At 33.6% G+C, this 23,068-nt stretch overlaps 1 protein-coding gene across 1 annotated transcript in view; it reads right to left on the minus strand.

Moving 5' to 3' along the window:
* LOC118276846 (irregular chiasm C-roughest protein) overlaps nt 1-23,068 on the minus strand; it is a 123,680-nt gene that overhangs the window by 14,357 nt on the left and 86,255 nt on the right. The window contains exons 8-16 of the mRNA XM_050699782.1: nt 19,693-19,774; nt 18,991-19,076; nt 18,478-18,580; nt 17,704-17,837; nt 12,661-12,784; nt 6,746-6,891; nt 5,317-5,470; nt 3,039-3,277; nt 440-613 (exon numbers count right to left, since the gene is read on the minus strand). Coding sequence (XP_050555739.1) covers nt 440-613; nt 3,039-3,277; nt 5,317-5,470; nt 6,746-6,891; nt 12,661-12,784; nt 17,704-17,837; nt 18,478-18,580; nt 18,991-19,076; nt 19,693-19,774 — 1,242 coding nt within the window. The remainder of the gene's footprint in view (nt 1-439; nt 614-3,038; nt 3,278-5,316; nt 5,471-6,745; nt 6,892-12,660; nt 12,785-17,703; nt 17,838-18,477; nt 18,581-18,990; nt 19,077-19,692; nt 19,775-23,068) is intronic.

Raw genomic sequence — 23,068 nt, forward strand, 5'->3', positions numbered from 1 at the left:
AAATTAAAAATTTTATATTTTTGTTATTACATTTTTAATTTAATTTTTATTTTTTTTAAATTTTTTTTTACATTTTTTTTTTACTTTTTTATTTTTGTTAATACGAAAAAATAATATCTTTCAATATATTCTTTCAGTGCGGTTTAATTTGAGACCCTATCCCAGTATATTTGCAGACCTTCAGCTACTCTCCCCACTTTCACCGCCCATAACTTTAAAACGGCTCAACCGATTTTCATCAAACATGTCTAAGAACACTCGCACATAAGTCCCCTTTCATACGAAAAAAACTAAATTGAAATCACTGCATCCATTCAGGAGTTATGATGCCACAGACAGACAGACAGACAGACACGTCAAACTTATAACACCCCTCTTTTTGCGTCGGGGGTTAAAAAATGGACTGGAATATTGATAGACGTATTACAAATTCTCTTACCTTATAACAATCAGCGTACGCAGGATCTGTATAATCATTGCTGTATCTATACGGCTGGTATGTGTTCTGGTTCTGGTTTATGGATGATAGAGGCACTGTTCCTGCCAACGGAATCCCGCTACCAAGTTTGGCGTTCGAACATAATGTGCTGTCCGATCCAGTGTTAGAGTAGTCCTAGAAAAAATTAGTAGTGATACATTTATGATAGAAAGATAGACTTACACTCACTTACATCAGCTCCATACAAAATGTGTCAAAATTCTACCTCTAGTAGGCAAATGTACAGATAGATAGGTTATTGAAACTGGCCGTTAAAAAGGATCGAGTTGATAATATGGAAGTTGTAAAAGAAATAATAAACGGTACAACAATTTATGGATCACACAAAGAGTTGCTACGTGCGGAAATCGAACCCGCTACACATTGCGCAGATGCCCAGCCACCACACCAACCGTGCAGATGTAAAAATATAAATAGTAGAAAAATGTCTATAAACTTTTTATGGATAATTAGCTTCTGCTCGCGGTATCGCCTGCATTTCCGTAAAATGAAAAATCACATCACCCAAATCAATTCATACCCTATCTGTATACCAAATTTCATCTAAATCCGTTTGATAGTTTCAGCGTGATTGACGGACAAAACATCCAAATATCCAAACAAACAAACTTTCACATTTACAATATTATAGTCTGACTAGTCTGATGCAATTTTAAAAACTGCGATTTGATAATAATGAAAAAAGGTCAAGTTACATTTTGCAATACAATATTTAACAGTTAATCCCGATTAAGTATCCATTTAATAAAGTAATAATAAATAAAGATGCAAGAGAAATACCGCAAGCGTATACTCGTTATTAATATCCCAAACTCATTATACATACTAGATTATAATTTAACAGATTGATTCATCAATAAGGTTGAGACGGTTATAATGGAGGTACACACAATAATTGACAACGTATCACCATTAATTCAACCATGGTTAAGTGTAGCAAAGCCGGCACATACCAAAGAGGTCACATGTATCATCAATATCTTAGTATTAACGATACTCTAATATCATGTAACCACAGAGCGATCGATGGATTAAGTCAAATTATTTTATTGTAGCGTTTACCTGCGGCGTTGCTTACACTATTATAATTTAAGGGATTGGAGACAGAATTATTTTCTTTATTATTTATTTTCAGCCATGGTCGTCCCACTACAGGGCAAAGGCGTCTTTCCAGACAGATTTATATTAAAAAAAATACACGACTTTGGAATTGGTTTTTCTTAAATTGGTAATATTGGCTGAAAGTGTGAACTAAATAGTCCACATACAAATTTTTAGCTTACTACTTTGAAAATTGCGGAATATTCCATACCAACTTCTAGCCCTCATGTTAGGGAAGTGGGGTTAGAAAGAGATAAAAACGTAGGATATTAAGTCTCTTTTTTAGTGGACCGTAACCTATTGTACTATCTGTTCTAGTTACTATTAATGTAAGTAAATATTTGCTAATATTTATAAGATCCTTAGCCTTCTGTTACCGTTTCTGATTCTATCAGTGGTAACCTATAATTGGTTTCATGTAGCTATGCTTGTTATTGTGTCAATTTTGTATTAGCCACTCTGTGTATCTCACCATAAATTATGTTACTCTCTATCCCTTCAACTATCTCCATTTAAAATAACACAACAATTCGTCGCCTCGTTTTGCCGTGAAACGCTGACAAATAAACAGATACACACATTTATAGTATAATAATTAGCATGTATACTCAAATATCATCTAACCACAGAACAATCGATGGATCAACACAAATTATTTCATATCTCCTTGCTCGTTGAGCAAAATGTTCTCAAATTCGAACCATTACAACTTCAGACGGTGAGAAATTTGATCATTCATTGAAGCTATTAAATGTTATTACAATCGCTTAAGCTTCACTATCTGTATTGTTGTCTCTTTCTAGCAATATCAGTTTAGCTCCAAGATTATGTTCATCAATATTCAAAGGTATACACTTAATGTTATGACTTTGTTTAGCAATGATATTAGTAAATATCGTTATTCTCGAAGCAAATGGTGTTAGTTGATTATTCTAAATATTCATCTATATTTGGCTAAGGGTTCTGGGCTAAGCTTCAACCTACTTGGGAATTATTGGATTTTTGCTTAGTTTTCTATCTAGAAAATGGTATACACAATTGAAACTATTATAGTAATTGAACATTGCGAAGTAAATAATCTTAATCTTAGGAACTTAGAATAGCTGGCTGGACAACCGGTTGAAACGCAACGTGCAGCAAGCTTGATACTCGCACAGAGCAACACTTTGTGTGGTCCATAAATTTTTGGTACGGGTCTAGGTGTCATGTGTATATTTATAAACGCACCCACGACATAAGAAAAAATCCAAGCCCCACACTAGAATTTTCTCATTTGCGATTTTGATTGAAAAGAAAATCAAGACCTAAAAGTAAAATTTAAACTATTAAACGACTTACTATTAGCCACATCTTACTCCACCCTACCAAAAATATCAAACCTTTTTGACCAAAACCACACTAAATACACAAAGAATTGCCAACAAAAAATCATACTTACAATCTCACAACTGCCATTTGCCTGTCTCAGTTCCAGTTTCAGATCACTTATATTGGAATTCCTGTCGTTTTCCTTGTACAATTCTTCAGCCGTCACTGTGACATCAGGCTTCTCTGTTACCTGTGTTTGTTTGTTCTTTCTCTGCTTTCTCTGACACAGTATCACTAGCATGATCACTGCTGCCACCATTATTGTGCCTGATGTCACTCCGAATAGGATTAGGAGGAGCGGGAATGTTTCTAGAACAAAAGTTTGAAATGGTTTTTATTAGTTTGCATGAGATAGATATAATAGGGATGATGACGGGGTATGTAAATATGTAAAATCTATTTGGTACGTCAGTTAGGTAATGTAAAAATATTAGACACGTATTTTTTATAATGTCCTTAATACCTATTCAATTTTTTTTAACAATACCAAAATTGAAAATCTCAGGTAAATTTTTCCTTGATCACGGAAAACACCTAACTATATTAGAAAATACTTACCTAGTAAATACCTAACTAATTATATTTACTTAAAAATATCTAATTATACTTCCTACGAATATTAACATTTCCTTTAAAGTTTATTTTGTGCCTGTTTTATGAAAATATCAAACCTTTAAAAAACTTATCAAAATAACTCGCAAAACAACATCACTGAAAGTATAACACTAGTTTCTTTTTCAAACCTTAAACGAAAATTTAGTTTCAGACCCTCGTTCAACGGAGACCTAAAACCAATCTTGTGTGAAGACTTTTTTTTAAGATTTTGTGTAGAGATTGGAGATTGATAGGGTATAGTTATGTGAGGGTTATAAAGTCAAAATGGCAGTACATTCACGACAATGGCAGAATAATAGTGATGTTCTTTCAACTATGTTTATGAATGAACAGTAATAATATATTTATTGGTCTAATGTATTGAGTGGCGTGGCGAACACTAAAAAAGGTGGAAAATCGAGATTTTGGTTTTATTTTTTGCAATCCTAACTTACATATGTTCCTAATGTTATATTTTTTAATAAATTTTTTATCTAAATAGTTGGACGATTTTTCAAAAAAACAGAACATTTACGTTAACGGCGTCTTTATCCCGAACCAAAAATTTACAATTCTGCCGATTGAAACACGAAATTTAGTTTCAATAAATTAAGCTCTGGCACGGCTCTCAACCAATCAAATAAAAATAAGGATGACAATAAACTACTACGTTGTTAAATAACGTGAAGAGTGTTTCTTCAAAAATAATCTCCAGTTACAAAAAAATACAATAATCCCAACCATAGTCTATCTGGAAGCTATACCCAAATTACCCAAGACTTTATAGTATAGTCACTCACTTGCAAATATTTACTACTAGACTTATTATTATTTATATTTACTAGATTTAACTAAGAAAACTCTAAAAGGCCACCCACAATTTAATCAAGCTTCACCAAAAATATAATCTTCCAAAAAGAAACTATATAAAGTAATTCTTTTCAGCATAGTATTACATGGTCTTTAAAGGCCCATCAAACAGAAGATAATCTTTTCTTTCAATTTCTTCGCAAGGAAAACTCGTAAACTGGCAAGTCGTAAAGAATCTCACATAAAATAGTTAATAAAAAACAATGGTTCTAATGACGGAACCCATCATGTTTTAAGACCAAATAGAAACAAGATTTTCTTACTTCCTAATATTACAATTTTATGATGAGTTTGTTTTTTCGAAAATATTTATGAATAACACCTTTAAAGTAACGTCCACAGGCCCGCATTGTACGCATCGCACTCATCGTACGCATTTCGTATGACGTCATTAGTACGCATCGCATGTAGGCATTACTGATGATGCGGTGAGTACGATGCGGATCAGTGGACACAGTTGTATGAGTTTCTATACAACACAAACTAAAGTCCGTTGCGTGCGATGCGTACGATGTGGACGCTTACCTTTAGTATGAGTTTATTTATTTTACGTTTAAAGTAATCGAAACGACAGCGCGTTCGGCTCGAATAAATCAACCAATCATTGCGTGTTGCGTTATTAATAAAGTTCACTCATACTAAGGATATAGAAAAGAAGGTCTTTTCTTTTTTGGTATTTTGTAAACATCAAGAACTAATTGAAAATATTTTTATATTTGTATTCCAATCTAAAACCTTAAGCTTTCGTAGTTGCTTTTGCGTTTACTCAACCAATAGGACAATAATTACCAAAATAATTAAGAAACAAACTTAACTGATCTGACGGTCAAATTATTTTGATATTTCAAAAGAATCAGTTTTAGAATTATTCAAAAAACACTTACTGTTAGGCCTTAATATAATTTCCATGGTATCACTGCCATAGTCATTGGAGACATTACATTTGTAGACACCGAAATGTTTAGACTGGCTCTCTCTGATGATAAGCGTGGAGTTCACTACACCTCCTGATTGTAACTCTTCTAAAAATGCGTAGTCCTGTGACAAGAAAACAAAGTTGTTAATAGAGGTACGTAAGGTAAATTGAACTTTGTTGGAAAGAATATAAGATTTAATTTACAATGTCATATTCAAATAGTCGTTTAAGAAATAGATTAAACTAAAAAGAACTTAACCCATACGCCCGAATACTGAAATGCTACTCAATTTTAAGCTGTACTTAAATATCGTGCTATCTCTGTCATTTACAAAGAATTTGTAGGGACAGCTGAACTACTTATATATTTGAGAGTGTCTTAAAATTGAGTGACGTCTGAGTATTTAACTAATAATATCAGTTCTTAGATAATATTAAGGAAAAAATCTGAATGAAAGTAACATTTTTACTATAATAAGTACTTAGTATAAAGTCCATTTTTGTCAATCAAATCGATCATTAAAACTAATCAAAATTCTATGCCCAATTACTGTAATTTCGACCTTCAAAGTAATGACAGTAGGTACAAAATAGCACAGCTTCATAAATTGTAATTGGCATATATCAATAAATAACAAGTTTTACACACTAATGACGAGACACCTTTTGTCATTAAAACCAAAATTAATTCTATCGAATGATATGAAATTTTGATATCAATAATAATTATGATGTTTATTACTGCGAAGCGTTGTTGCGATATTTAATAACTGCGAACAGAGGTATTTTTCATTAAAGTGATTGTTGAATTATTTAGTTGATATTGAGTTTTTTATAAGTTGTAATTGACAGTTGTTTAATGCTATTTAAGCTATTGTGTTTGTAGAATAGGATAAATTAACTTGAAGAACCCTTTAATTAGACCACACAAGACTCAACTTAACTTGTAATTTCTCTGTCAATGTTTAACTAAAATAGTAGCAGCATATTTACTTCTAGACAATAGTTGTAAGCTCAATAATGTAATTTAGGTACTCTCTCATTGATTTAAAAAGAAACTAATCTTTATTTTATTCCTATCTTTTATTTTTGTCTCTACATACAAGTCTTGTTTACATACGTAACAACAAACTTAAAAAATAACTTTTAACATAAACACCGTACAAATCTCTACAGAATAAAATCGATAATCGGATCGTCACGCCTTTTTATCCCCGATAGGTTAGGTAGACATTAAGACACGTAATGCCACTGTACAATGTACGCCCACTTTTCACCAGCCAGAGCCTATTGCCATATACTGACAGCGTGTTACTACTGAGACGTTTTTGAAAAACGCCCAACAGTACCTGCTTTTAAAATCTTTAACTATAAATAAATAAGTAAAATGCCCTTACCTGATCATGTATAGAATCGATCTCCTTCCCATCAAAAGTCCAGATGATATTGTCTATCCTGGGCACTGCGAAGGCTGCACATTCAATGTTCACTGTGTCGCCCTGAGACCCAAACTGAGTCTGATTTGAAATTATCTTCGGAGGACCTGTAAAGAAGGTTTTAATTAGCCAATGGAACATTAAAAGGAATACATTTTTTTTATATACAAAGTCAAAGTCAAAGCATTTATTTCAATTTATCCTAAATAAGGCACTTTTGAAACGTCAAATTGAATTGACCGTCAGTCTGTCTGTCAGTGATGCTAGGCGCTCGTTCCAAAGTGTAGCTTCGAATGGAGAAGAACGAGCAAGAAACTCCATGGGGGGGGGGGAGGGGAAAAATCATCCAATGACTTCTCCAGCCTTGGGCGAGGTGAGAGGGAGTGTCAGACTCTTACTGACTAAAAACCACCTAGCCAACTCACCATCGTTACACATAATTATTACATAATAATTATATTGTGTAGCGATATAGTCTTCTCTGCTATTACCACAAGGCTTTTGTATACCTCGCCTATTTGGCTATATTCATGAATAAATTGTACCTACTTATTATATATTTACGCCTTTATACTAAGGGTCGGCGCAAACGGGCTACCGACAACAGTTACTAGTGGCTAGCGACAGCTATTTAATACGTTTGTTCATATACATATATAAAGACGCACCACAATCGTGCCGCCCGGTGGCGGTTCGCGAATCATTCAATGACCTCTACCGCCTTGACCGAGGCGAGAGTGGAAGTGTCAGACTCTTACTGACTAAATATCACCCCGTTCCTACTCGTGCTTTTCGAACCAGTGCCCTGGTGAACTCGCTAGATAGTCCGCAGCACAGGCCATACAAGACGTACATTATATTTTACTGTAGGACCAGTTAACATTGGATGTACGCAATGAAGCTGACTTTGGCGCCGCCTATGTATAAACAATAGCGTAAGCAAACTTTCCTAGTTGGAGTCTATCGTAAGACTGTGTAGTAGAGATTATAATATGTGGTAGCTTCCTAATAATGGTGGCTGTAGCTCGCTTGTGATACTGTTACAAAAGTGGTAGCAGTGTGCGACAACCAATGGTGATACTGGTCGGTCGCCCGTTTGCGCCTACACTAATATTCTGATCAATAGATAAACGAGCCCGTGTTTATTAACTATTCTAGCTTAATAGTATTCCATCCCTTTCTTTCCAATCCAAAATTTAATTTGAACGAAGAAGACAAAAGCTCAACCTAAATATACCTATCAATGTAACTACGCAATTAGCCGAGGATTGAGTCATTGAAATACCTACCTAATTCACATTACAACAAAGTTTAAATTGAATGGGAACAACGAATGTTTTAGGTTTAGAAATCAACCCTTTTGTGACTAACCTAGTTAGAACTGCCCCACTTACAAATTGTGATTAAAATTACAAATTATTCTAGGTAAGAACTCGACTATATGACTTCGAAATTCTGCCTTTGTTCGTTTACCATTGTACTTTGAACGCTAACTTATTCATATTAAGACTTATAATTAAATGGAGTTTTATTTACTTTGGGTCATTAGGCTGATGGACTTTATTTATTATGTATTTATGTCTGGGACTTCATTAATCTAATGGTTCTCTTTAAGAAAATAAAAAGTCATCATTGTTATTAATCTTGTTATGAATTCATTATGTGAAACGTTTCTTTTCTACTGTTTTGTTTATAGAGGGAATATATCATGTCTTATTTTCACCGAGTTTCAAATAAAATGTCTTTAGGTTTGGTGTTTTAAGTATCGGGACGAATGGATCGGCTCGACCGGAGTGATACCTACGCAGAAAACCGACGTGAAACAACGCTTGTGTTATGTTTCGTTGTGTGAGTGAGGCTACCAGAGGCCTAAAATTACTTTCCCTTTCTAATCATGCCAATGATATCCCCGATGATATCCCTATCATCGGGGATTGGATCACCTTTTAATTCCTAACCCCCAAAAGGCCAGCAACGCACTCGCAACGCTTCTGATGTTTCAGGTGTCCACGAGCGGCGGTCATTGCCTACTATCAGGTAATCCGTCTGCTCGTTTACCGGCTTATACCATAAAAAAAAACCATTGGCAAAAACGAAATACTTCATACCATTCATGCATTCAAAACCTTAGACTCGTGTTACACACTCCATCGAATCATTAACTATTTAAGTAACTCTAAAAATCAATATCATCACGCGTATCTTAATAACAGTCCCATCATCACAACAAAAATTACTTCAATTCTACTTATCCCCTAATATTAAGTAAGACAATACTTCATCTCCATGACAGGAGTAATAGACAAAGGACGAAGCAAGCGTTGTGGAAACAAACTAGCAAAGTAGCTGTATGAAAGTTTTCATTCAACTTTTCCAAGGCTGCTCTGGTTGGTAGATTATATACGTAGGCTTAGACATATAGACTAGGTTAGGTATATGAACACCCGTACTAATGGAACCAGATTGTTGGAAGTAGTATTTAAGAATATTATGATATTAACTATTAACAATGTAACCTTATTTTGTGTGTTTTATATAATGATTAGGTTGCTTTTCTACCAGAGATGTGCTATGTAGTGATGGTACGAAGATTAAATAGATAAGCTGTGAATTATCCAATACAATTCATTTTCACCAATACTAAACTATGTAGTTGTGCTACGAAGATGCGCCACCGCAAAGTAACTGTGCGAGAAAGATACACAGCTCAAGTATGCGATGTATCGGTAGTAGGGAAGCCCATTCATAGCACGCATCCGCTGCATGCATTTTTCCATATAAAAAACATAGCTTAAGTGAGTCCGTTGCTTCCGACCCGTGTTAAGCTATGTGTACGAATGAATATGATAAGTGGAATTTTAATTTTGTGTTTTTTTTTGGTGCATCGTGCCCGGCGCAAAATAAACATTTTTTCTTTCTTTCATATTCAGTAGTCGTACTTGTGAGACTAAATGAACTTAAGAATAACTCAACATAATATTATAAATAATGCAAATTAGTCCACTTATTAAAGTGTCGAAACTAAAACTAAATTCACACAATCACAACAATTTGTATCAAATAAACATTCCAACTCCGTTTAATTTGAAACCTAAATTAATTTAGATAATTTAAATGTATTAGTTTTACAAGCTCTTGTAGCAATTGTTAATGAAACCTTTTAAATGATTCAATACATTCTGAAACTAGACAGAGCCTAGAACTATTTAATATTCTATCAAGAATTTCAGTCTAGGCAAAAGTAATTAGATAATTGTACGTATCTAATTTAATTAATGTAATCTAAAATGAGATTTAGGTATTTGTAATAAGGAGTGTATTTGCTTAATTGAATTTAAAGTTTTTAATTTTAATACGAGTATAATCATGTGTGGTTATGTTATTCTAATCTTATTACATTAAACTAATTAGAGAATTACATTTTAGTTTGTCTAATTAAAATTTTAATTTTACTTGACATACCTACAAATGTATCCAGTAATTATTTTAAATATATCATTTTACAGAAGTAAGAAATGGTACTAGTACATGGTTGTTGTGTGTTTGGTATATTTCAATAATAAAATAAATCATATTAAATATTAAATAAATAAATCATATTAAATAAATCATATTATTTTTAAATAAATAAATCAAATAATCTTAGATACATAAAAACATGTTACAATAAGTTTGATTCTAAAATTCAAAGTCAGAATGAAAGTCAAGATCGTTTGCAGTATATTTCAATAAACTCTCTATTAGTGACTATTACTAAATACCGAAATAAATGCTTATTGATGAATAAAATTTAAACATTTATAAAAAAAACTCATAATTACAAAAGGTCGATTAAGTATAAATAAATATTGCCTTTAAAAATCACTTCTAATTAACTAACAACCATTTAGATATAAAAAGACATACGAAACACACCTAATTACATTACTGGCTTTGATCTCATAGAATTTGCGATACCTTTATAAAATAATTAATCAAGAAACATCGTGGTAGGGCTCTCAGAACGAGGCTTTTCAGCGTGCAAGCCTACAGGCAACAACGCATTTATATTTCATGAAAGAAACCATTTCATTCCTCAGAACAGAAAGTTCCGTAGAAACCATCCAATTGTACAATTGTAGGAAAAATTAAATAGCTAAACAGTTTGTAGGAATTTCTATAGCTTTTTTGGAATAAAATTAGTATGGTAATCAAGATGGTACTTAGAAATTTTATGGGTCAAGTCGTTTTCGTTTGTATTGTAATTTGAATGCGTATAATATACTTAGTATTAAGCCAGTTTTTCACTGAAGACCGAGTTAAAAGAAATCGTTGTATTACGGAGAAATATTTGTTACTCATAATTTCTTATTTTAGCCCCTATAATTACTACTGTAAGTCTATCAAAAAGCACGACTTCAGATTTTGTGGAGTCGAATCTACGTAATACGTCTCATAAATAATATTGGCTGTTTTATAATTCATGCGTCAGCCACTGTTTCGATTGGTTGTAAGCACTGGTACAACTAACTACGGAGCACGCTAGAATTTGGGAATCGTCAATTTTACTACTAAGAGTGTTCTGATAGAGAGGACCGTATATCCAAATATCTAATGAAAATGAGTTATAACCGAACATCACCAATTCCCAAATCCCTCATTCCTCAAAACACCGAAAATGCAGGCATGTGTAACTCTTCTAGTGCTGTCAATGTCTATGGATGTCGCTGATTGCTCATCATTAAAGTGCTTTTTCACCGGAGGTGTGCTATGCAGCTATGCTACGAAGATTTAATAGCTAAGCTGTGAAAATATGTGACTGTGTACACTGATACATACATATATACATATATGTGCTATGTAAGTAAAATACGGAGTTTGAGTATACGACACACATCCAGAGCACACATCTCTGGTGGAAAAGCCCCCTTAGGCAATTCATTGGATAGTTCTGTTTGTTACCTTATGCCATAAAAACAATACCTAATTACTTATGAAAGTGAGCCTTATGCCAAACACGTAAGATTCAAGAAATATAAAACCTAAATGATACAATTTCAATAATATAACCTGAGATCTTAGATTATATGGTTGGCAGTTACACTCAATGTATTTTCAAATAACCTACTTAGATTTCAATTGTTCTAATTCCTTTAATTGCATTATTACTAAGTACCGTAAGCATTCTCAGTAAGCTTGAGTTTCGCCTTACTTATACTGAGTGTCAGTCAATTCGAATGAATCGCACATACTCGTATAAAGTGGTTTTAATGGAATAACTAGAAACTTTCGTTGGGACCTTGAAATGAAAATGGGTTAGTATTAAAACTGCTTTGTTTGAGCAAATGGGTACGAGGTTATTCTAGTTCTGTATTAGGTAGGTTCTGTAGTGTTTTGAGTATTAATTGAAATGTGATTTTGTCTGCAATTAGTCCCGAATTCATTTGTAAAGTGACGTGTCTTTCCTTTTTTATGTTCGAAATTTTAAGTTTAACCTAATTGATTTTGAAATTGTAAATTTATTATCAATCCCTTTTTCTATCCCCGTTTCTCGGCTCCTTACAGAAATATATATGTCACACATAGCTAATTTTACTTCTGTCAAAATAAAAGATTTATTAACGTTAAAATTAATTAATTACCACCTTTTTTAATATCGTTGCCCCACACTAGGCCTTTCTCCTGCATTGTTGATGCGTTTACAAACATACAAGTTCACATACACATGACACCCAGACCCGAAACAAAAATTTGTGGATCACACATAGAGTTGTTCCATGCGGCAATCGAAACTGCTACACTTTGAGCAGCAGCCGGTTGCCCAGCCACCACACCAACCATGTAGTCGATATTGTTAAGTAAAACATCATATTATGGTTAAGTGTAAATTGACTTACCTTTAATAAAAACTGAAGCTTCAGCCTCTATTTCAGGGTATCCGTCCACGCTTGCCTTGCACAGGTATCGACCCGAAGTATGGGTGTCCAGTGTCAGAGTCAGGTTTGCTGTTCTGCCCACTCTCTGTTGACAAAAATTGGTAATTAATATATATTATAAGCAATGTAAATAAAAATTTATCGCCAAAACGTATAAGTTATGCACGTACGTGCATAACTTCTGAACGACTGCGCCAAATTGGATAAAAAAAAATTAAATGTGTTCCTTATGGTCTGGAGAATTTGATTTGTATAAAAAAAAAATATATATATATATCAAAAAGACTTGTTGTTTATTAGTCTCGATAAAACTCTATAACTGCTGGACGGTTTTCGCAGATTTCAGTCTTAAATTATTTGTGTAGATATAGGCAAAGTATAAAGGGTGAGATAAAAAAAATGTTGGAGGCAATACAAAGTTTGCCGGACCAGCTAGTATAAATAATAGAAACATTAAAAGTCCACACAGACAGACAAAACAAACGAAACTATGTATTGTTTCTACAAATATAGCTATCTCAGGTCGTGTTAGAACAAATGCTTTTTAAGATGTTTGAGTGCGTAATAAGGCAGCCATGTTTGACGCCCACGGTCCACGATGAGGTCGCTTTAAGATAGTTTTGGCCTTTGTAGATTATATAGGTATAAAAACATAAGTACTTATAGACCACTTCACTTGTTAAGTTTGATATTATTATCTGGACGAGTGGTGATGCTTATGTTTTAACATTAAGAGAGTCCTCTATCCGTTCCAATAAAAATAAATATAATATAGATTTCTCAAAATATAAAGTAAAATATAATTCTTAAATCAATTTAATGGCTTACATACGTAAACGAATTGAGTAAGCTCTACTAATCCTCTCATTAATAAGAGTCCCGTTGTGACCCTGAAACTAGTTTCTCAATTTATTTATACTTTATTGCCATATACCGGGCACATTTCCAGACTCCGTGCTACCACTGAGAAATTTTCGAAAAACTGTAAATAAACCCAGTAATACTTCACTCGACCCGGGAATCGAACCCGAGACCCCTTGCCCGGCAATCGCACTTGCAACCACTCTGCCAGCGAGGCAGTCCCATCCAAGTAACAACAATTAAACATAATTATATCCAAGAATCTGATTATATTTTTTACGAACACAAAGCTGAAGGAAAAACAATTCTTATGTTGGCGAATTACATACAAAGTAAATCACAGAAATGAAATAACTTTTGGAAGAGCCAAACAATTAGGAGTTTGATATTGATACTCGAGTAGTTCTATATATTGTTATGGAGATATAGGTAATTGGTTTTGTTATACATGATTTTGTTATCAAACTATTATAACTAATAATTATGATGTTTACAGATCAGAATGCTTCGGTTCCCGTGTCGGAGCCGGACAAGGGGTCTCGGGTTTGATTCCCGTTTCGGGCAAAATATTACTAGACTTTTTTCAGTTTTTCAAAAATTTCTCAGTAGTAACATGGAGTCTGGAGTTTTGCCCAGTATATGGAAATAGACTCACCCCCTATTTTTATGACATGGGAATTATAACACAAATGGTGAAAAGTGGGCGTACAGTGTAATTACGTGGCGCAATGTGCACCTCTGACTACCCCTTCGGGGATAAATGGAGTGACGTTACGATATCAGATTGATCGTCATTAACTTTGACTCTTGGGCCTGAAAACCATCCTTGATGTAGGACAAAAGTGATTAAAGACACTGAAGTTATCCTAATGACAATCTCTTAACTTAGCCCGTTAACCGCTCCTTACTAGATATATGTATAAGGTGTCATAAAATTATCTGCCACGACTTTAATGGCAGGTAGATTTCTTACCCCGTATAAAGAAGTTATATAAACATTGACTCTTCTCTGCATAAAGTGGTCCCCAAATACGCGTGATGCGTCGCTTTGTTTTCATTGACGAAACGACAGAGACAGTGAAAGAGATACAAATAAGCAAGCATATGACTTTTCCACTATAAGTGACTTCGTAAATATTGTCACTTAAGAAGATTACTATGCTACGCTCAATACCAAAAAAACCTAATTAAAAAATACAACATTTTTATTATTTGCACTTCTAACAACTTGCCAATCAATATTCTATCTTAGTACGAAAGGTTCAATGCCTAGTTTGCATAACAAGACAGTTTTAGATCCACCCACTATGTAAAAAACTTGTCAAAACGAAATATTTTTAGTCATGAAAACGTGGGCATCACACAACCCACATCTTCGAAGAAACGACGATGGCCGATGTCTCGTTAAGTTGAATACGTCAAATTATAATATGCCTAGAGGGCGACACTGGTATTGACATTTGTTTTAATAGAAGAATTGAATCTAAACAGGCATTTGTACTATAGTGGGACGATCATGGTTAAAAGTCAATTGTTGTTCGTTAGTCTCGCTAAAACTCGAGAACTATTGGACCGAATTGAACTTGACTGATTTGTGAAAGTCCAGAGAAGGTTTAAAAGGTGAGAAAGTAATGTTTGAGGGGTTTCGAAGTTTGCCGGGTCAGCTAGTAATATATAAAAATCAACTGCTATTCGTTAGTCTCGCTAAAACTCGAGAACTGCTGGACTGATTTTGGTCTTGAATTATTTGTGCAGGTCCAGGAAAGGTTTGAAAGGTGAGAAAAATATGTTGGAGGCAGTGTGAAGTTTGTCGGATCAGATAGTAATAAATAAATAAATAAGAATCGAATGCCAAAGAAACTTGATTTGTAACCGACGATTTAAAAATGTGTAATTAGTTATGGATTTTGTTCATGCTTTTGTAGTTGTAGAATATTGTTTGTATGGTTTATTTAGCTTGTATTATTTTCATATGATTATTGTTCTTCAATACTATAATTACGATAGTGTCTATTGTTTCTTTTATGATTGAATGCCATAACTGCTATCTGAATTTTATTTACTTTGACACATATTTTATGTCTTTGACTGCCAATAGAAAACTGTTGAAGGCAAATCCTCCGTTTACGTCGGTCACCGGTGACCACCACGGCGTAATATAAGATACGAAATAAAAGAATAAAAAAACAATGAAATAGAGAGGTTTGACATTCATTCATTACTATTGACATAAGTTAAAATCCATAAAGGAACGGAATTTAACAAAAAAAAAAAAAGAAATATTCGCGACTTTTGACCCTGCCTAAATGTAAATAAATAGCAACAAATTTATAAAAAAAAACAACTTAGACACTTTATAATCAAAACCTAAATACCAAAACCATGAGCTAACGGTAAAAGGAACACATGCCCACACATCAAGATAAACGTCCAGTGTAAAGAGACCTTTGAATATGCGGAAAGATCATACAAAGTTAGACCATGTTAAATTGGTTTGTTGTAGCTTGATACGACATTGGACAAAAGTCATTAAGGTTCACAAGTCATAAGATATACTAACCAGTATAACCTGACCTTTGAATGTTCGGAAAGATCATACTAAGCGAGACCATGATATATTATACTGGTTATGTATAGCTTGATGTGACGCGTGTACAATGAACACAAGTCATCAATTTCACAGCATCCGATGAAGTATGTATTACAAAAATTTATCGTGACGAACAAACTTACACGGTGTCCAACCGTTGCTTGTATTAATCATTTGTTTCGCTTCTAATTGGAAATTCTTTTGTTGATTCGTGAGTTTTTTTTTTTATATTTGTTTCGTTCAATTCTGTTTTGTTAGGTTAAATATATTTGGCAGATTTTGAGCTTGGAGGATGAAAAAGAAATCGTATATACGTTTTAGAGTGCTTTTCATCTAGAGATGCGCTATGTAGCTATGCTATGAAGATGTAATAGCTAAGCTGTGAAACTATGTAACTGTTTCCACTGATACTATGCTGTGCGTGGAAGATACGCAGCTTGAGCATGCGATGAATCGATAGTAAGGAAGCCATTCATAACACGCATCTGTCCATATTAAAAACATAGGTTCGTTTCCACCAGTGCTAAGCTGTTTGTACCAATGAATATGATTGTTGGAAGCCAAACGTATCCATAACAACAACATGACTATTGTTATCCACCCTATACTATATGTTATATATGATTACTATTATATTACTATGTTATGCTATATGTTCATATAGAAAGAGCATCTGACCTTTTACTAGTAGGACGACTGTTTTTTACTTAATTTAGTCCTAATTTTTGTTCGATTCCTCAAAGAAAGTAATCAAAATAACTATACATTTTTACTAAAATAAATCTTAACCAACACGTTTATTTACACTAAAAATAAAAACAAATAAAAATAATATGTTGCATCTTAATAAATACAAGTCCCACGCGTATTAAAAATAATATTTGTTTGGAAAACAGCAAATAACTCCAATGATTGTTATTGAATGGCTCATTTTCCAGGAAGGACTCGGATAAAAATTGATGGTTCTGGAAATCGTAACGCATTTAGAAAAACAGTTTGATTTTGAATTAAGTTCGTGTAATAATTTTCCTAATAGTTCCGATAAATTTAGATTTATAGACAAATATTTGTAATACCTTAAGATTTTATAAAGACTTCTAGGTCGTTTTCATCAAAACATAGAAATGTAAGAAAAGAACTAAAATTAATTACTTAATTAGTTCAAAGTCAAAGTCATTTTTTTATTCTAATTAAACCTTAAGTAGGTAATTTTGAAATGTATAATAGTCTGTCAGTAATTAATTAATAAAGAAATAAATAATAGTCTGTTAGTCTATCCGTCAGTGAAGCTTGGTGTTCGTTTGAAAGTGTAGCTTCAAATAGAACTGCTATACAAAACAATGATATTAGTCTTGAATCTGAGTAGCATTTTTTTAAATTAGCTAGCTCTACCTTGCTTACGAAGTAGGCGTTCTATTCAGTTATGTAAAATCCTTTAATATCCTCATATATGTCTTTAAAAACACCACTCTAAAAAAGCTGCAAACAATTCTATCCTCTAACAACATCACCTTTAAGTTGCAACTTCAATCAGCAAATGAAAGTGTACTTACAATCATCTGATCCTCTTCATGATGAAGCCATCTGATCTCCGGAGGTGGATATCCATCGACATCACAACTGAGGGTCACTGTGGTACCCACTTCTGCTTCTACATCCTTTGGAAGACTCTTGAAAGTTGGGGCATCTAAAAGAAATGGGAGAAGTTAGAAGAATTACATCGATGTGTTTCTTCTAGACGTGTTGTCAGAGATTCTATTTATGTCCCTAAGAGGGTCTTAAAAGGTTCTTTAAATGATCTAGTGAGAAATATTTCTCAGGTGGAGCTGCTGCTGCTATTTTTAGATAAATTGATGTGGTTGTCATAATATCATTGAGGTGTTTAATTTTCTTTAATCTTGAAATTCTCAGCAACAGTGTAGTATTGTCTAGAGCTATGTCTCTTTTCTATAAAACTAGCTAATAGTACATTTATGTTATGAATAAGGATCCCATCGAAAAATAGAAGTAGGGATGGTATAGGTATATTATCACATTGAACGTCGTGGTGGTCACCGGTGACCGACGTTAGTGGAGGATTTGCCTTCAACAATTTTCTATTGGCAGTCAAATACTTAATTACAGTACAGTTCAGGCATTCAAAAGAAATAGACATTAGACACGTCAGCTTGTGTTAGTATATATGAATACATTCTAGTGTTTGAAAACGTCGTTGCTACACCGAAACTGCATTTTAGACCCTGACCGTACATAACAATAACTAATTACTATAGAACAAATCCCACAACCTTTAACTTTAAAAATATATATAATTCAGTAGAACTTACAGGTTATTTCGAGTGTCTCAATTTCTTCGCTATTGCCGACGTCATTGTAGACCACGCATTTTATGGTCGCGTCATGGTACTTTCTTGTGATGTTGTAGATTTTCTGTTGGGAGAAAATTGTTGGTTTTTAGTAGTTTGATTTTTGTAAAATTGGTTGTTGTCTGTATCGTGATTCGTGGGTAAATATTATGCTAAATGATATTGACAGAAAAAATTGTTTGGGTTTTTCCATTTGGATATTTATTTTCTTCTTAATAGTTATTACATTATCTTAGAAGTATCTCTTAATTTCTTTTGCAAAAATGTCAATACCAATTTCAGATGTTTCTATGAACGTTTTTGATTTTTAAATAATTAAGTAGAATTCTTCTTTATTGATACTTTTTTGATCCTTGATGCTTATAATATTGATCTTTGACATCATAAACATCAACTGCATACGTTAGTAATAAAACTACTGATATTTACTCCTAATTATTTTCATAATCCTCATATTAAATTATAGGTACTCACCAGTTCAGTAGTATTTCCTTCAATAAGTTTTTCATTCAGAAACCACTTATAAGTCAGATTGGATGGGTTCGCATCGGCTTTGCAAGCTGTTGGAATGGAAATTAATTTATTTAATACCGATAAATGAATAATGAAAACCTATTGAGATAATATCAGAGCTAAATGGAATAAAAATGTGCGTCATTTGTTTTAGTGGTTGAGAGATATAAGCTAAAGGCTTTTATAGGATTTTTCTTATTCATTTCTAGAAATTCTGTGTCATCATTAGGGTAAAAAAGGCTTAACGAGCACCGCTACAACCCAGCGATTAACTTGTCATTAAAATTTATAGGTACTTGAAATCGTTTGTAGTATGATATATTTTAGGTCCTATTGAGTTGTAATTGAGGCGCGTATACGCCGACTGCGAGCTTGCACCTCATGGGCGACGCGCCTTGAGCACGCTGGCACCTAGCTTACGGCTAGGTGTCAGCGTGCCAGTGCCAGCCACAATTCGAAAAAATACCATGATAGAGCCTAACCGGAACAATGCTTGTTAAGCGTGTATAAAGAAGATTACATTTTTAAAAATAGCTTTTTTGTTATTCTCTTTTTTTCCTTTAAGATCATCATCGTATTGCATACTATTTTGTTCTTTGTTTAGTTTAAATTGAATGGTTTCATTTCATTTGATGCAAATCTATATAAAATGCATGTTCTTACCTATAACTACATCATCTCCTTCTGGGATCTTCCCATTGGCACCAGATTTGATGTACATCTTTACTTTTGGAGCATATTTTACCTGTCAACAAAAAAAGATTATTTAAAACAATATTCTATAACTGCACATCTTACACAATTTGATTGTATCATGTCATATTAATGCTCACTTTGTGTATAATGGCTTTATAGTGCAGAAGTCGATTATCAAAATGATATTTACAACTGTTTCAAAATTGTGTAAACTTAAAACAAAAGATACTGGCTCAATTGAGAACCTCCTGTTTTTGTGAAGTCGGTTAATAATTTAGTAGGTACACCTCTGTCGAATTTTTCACTTAATAACATAATTATTATGAGTCAGATATGAGACTTCTTTGAAGCTTCAATTCTAATTCTTGCTCAAGAGGTAGGTACAGTGTTCCTCAAAGGGAATAGAGGTTAGACTTCACAGGATATAAGGACCGTATTTTTAATTTCTTTTAATAAAGACTCAAGTAAGGTTCGCGGTTATAGAAGGCACTAGAATCGATTCTCGAGTGTTTGGTACTGAATTAATAAAATATGCTTTTTAGGTTTACCGGAGCTGTGGACTATCTAGCGGGTTTTCCGGGGCTCCGGCTTGAAAAGCAGGAGTAGAGAAGGGGTGGGTTTTAGTTAGTAAGAGTCTAACACTCCTCTCACCTCGACCAAGGCGAGAGAAGTAATTGAATAATATTCCCCCCTAAAAAAATACTTATTGTCTAGCTTGCGACCACATAGCGAACGAGGTAATCCAGCCGAAGCTTTGACAAACAAAATCCCAAAAACTCTACAAATTTTCACAAGAACGACAAAACAGCAACATAAAATTAAACACATAACAAAAAAAAAAAGACAATATCAAGCAAAAAAAAAGAGAGAAAAAACAAAATGGCGCAACAAGGAAGAACTCATTGCTCGTTTAAATACAAACTAGAGATAATAAAAATGATTTATTGCACCTAAGAAGTACTAAAACAGTACCTGCTTGTGTAATTAATGAACGGTAAGAGAATTATTGTGCAAATAAACTAAATAATATTGCACAAGGGGACGGTTATGCATTTTTAATTGCTCGATATTATAATTTTAGGTTCTGTGTTCAGAAAAAAATTAGGAGAATGAGAAAGGAGATACACTCTTTTCTCAAATGAGAGAAAATGGATGAAGACGTATTTTGCCAATAGGGATGATGACGGGGTATGAAAATTCAAAATCTATTTAGTCCGTCAGTTAGGTAATGAAAAAGTATTAGATACGCATTTTTTTATTTTGTCGTATAAGCTATATAGATATAGAAAATACTTAAAATAATAATTAGTCAACTACCCAATTTCAAATATATTAGGTATTATGTAAACTAGAACCAGCAGTGAACTATCATGGGCTGTTAATAAAAAGGCACCAAAAGGGCTTTTCCTCGGTGATTCTTCAGAAATATTCAATAAAAACCAATATCTATAATGTGGAACGGTTCGAATATTATTAAAATTTTAACTCTAAATAAACACATAAACACACATCAAGCGACATGTATCTACAACACAACAAAAGCGTCATACGATAAAAATCTAAAACGCCGAAAAATAAACCATTAACATACTTTAATATCCAATATAAATATATTTAACAATCCGCTGAGTAAATCGACAAAACCACAGTATCCTCTCTCAAATATTTATCGATACTCGTAAAGATATCGTAAATACGACCTACAAGTTTCAATCTCGAAAAATAGGAGATGCCATCAAAATTTATATTTGCTACCATTAAAAAAGAAAAATTGTCCCGTTGGTCGATATAGAGTTCGATTCAAGGGTCGGGAAAAGTGTTACTAGGCTTTTTTCGAAAAGTTCTCAGTAGTAGCACGGAGTGTGGAATTGTGCCCGGTATATGGCAATAAGATCACCCCCTATCACATGGGACTTATAACACAAATGGTGAAAAGTGGGTATACATTGCATAGCGGCATTACGTACCGTAATGTACACCTCTACCCCTTAGAGGATAATAGGCGTGACGTTACAAAAAAAATCTCCTAATTTTCAATCACGAAAAACAGGAGACACCATCAAAATATTATATTTGCCACCATTAAAAAAGAAAAACGGTCACACAAACATTACGTTTACAAATGGCAAGTATATTCCTATCATAGTAATATCGTGGAACATCGGATCGTAAAAAGTAATTGGGTACCCAGTAAAAAGGGGTTTTATTTTATGACCGACGAAAAAATATATGATAAACATACAAGGCTTTCTCGTCATAACAGCGGCGTGGATGTTGAAAGAATGGAAACGATTGGGAGTTTAGAAACTGGGGTGAGCGCACTTATTTATTGAGTCGGCTTGATAAGGATTTTACGATTGGTTGTGTATTATGTTTGTATGTACCTGTTTTATGAATGCTAAATCAGTGTTTAGGATTTTATTTACTTTATCAAATCTACTAAGTTCTTAAGTTTTCGCATGCCTACTGAAGGCGAAATGTGTTTATTACCTGTTACCACCTTTTTTGTACCATATTTCGGCGAATAAAGATTTATTATTATTACTAGCAAACCCGGCGAACTCCGTTTCGCCACCAATGATTTTCCCTGTTTTCCTGCTTTTCTCTTGAATTTTTCCTGATTTTTTTTGCTATAAACCTCACAGAGCCCGAGACCTTTCCAACGAATGCAAAACCGTGGAAATCGGTTCGTGCGTTCTGGAGTTATAGCGTCAGGAAGGAAAACCCGACTTATTTTTATATTATAGACTAGCTGACCCAGCGAACTTCGTACCGCTTTCGCGTAGCAATGATGCTCTACTTTATTTTGTATAGCTGAGCTATGTATGAGTCCCTATTCAATTTGAATTGGAATCTATAAATATCCTCCATATAAAAATGAATCCATAATTTCCTGATCTCACTATACCTGAAAAGGACTTAGAAAAACAAAATATATTTTTATAATAGTGTTTATTTCATAGAATTCAATCATTTCACTGTCCTGCAGGCGCCTTATCGGCTCTGATGACAATTTTGTGATTATCTGATGGTATGCGGTCTAATGCATTTGTGAATGTCTAATGCATCGGTCTAATGCAACTAATTCATTGTGTTGAAGGAAAAATGTTTGAAGTTGTTCATCACAATGGATCTCTTTACTGAGTTGTTGTGTGCACAACGCTGATCGACTTCTCTTGCTGAATTGTCCATAAAATATATTTGCAAAAATGTATAGTCTTCAACAGGCACTGGCAATAAGGAACCTGTTTGATGATATATTTGAATCCCTGAATCTGCAAGAATATAAATCTGTATACAGGCAATTGTATAGCAAATTGTACTACCATGTGGCTCGCAAAAT

The sequence above is a fragment of the Spodoptera frugiperda genome, chromosome 17 (assembly GCF_023101765.2).
Source record: "Spodoptera frugiperda isolate SF20-4 chromosome 17, AGI-APGP_CSIRO_Sfru_2.0, whole genome shotgun sequence".
Lineage (NCBI taxonomy): Eukaryota > Metazoa > Arthropoda > Insecta > Lepidoptera > Noctuidae > Spodoptera > Spodoptera frugiperda.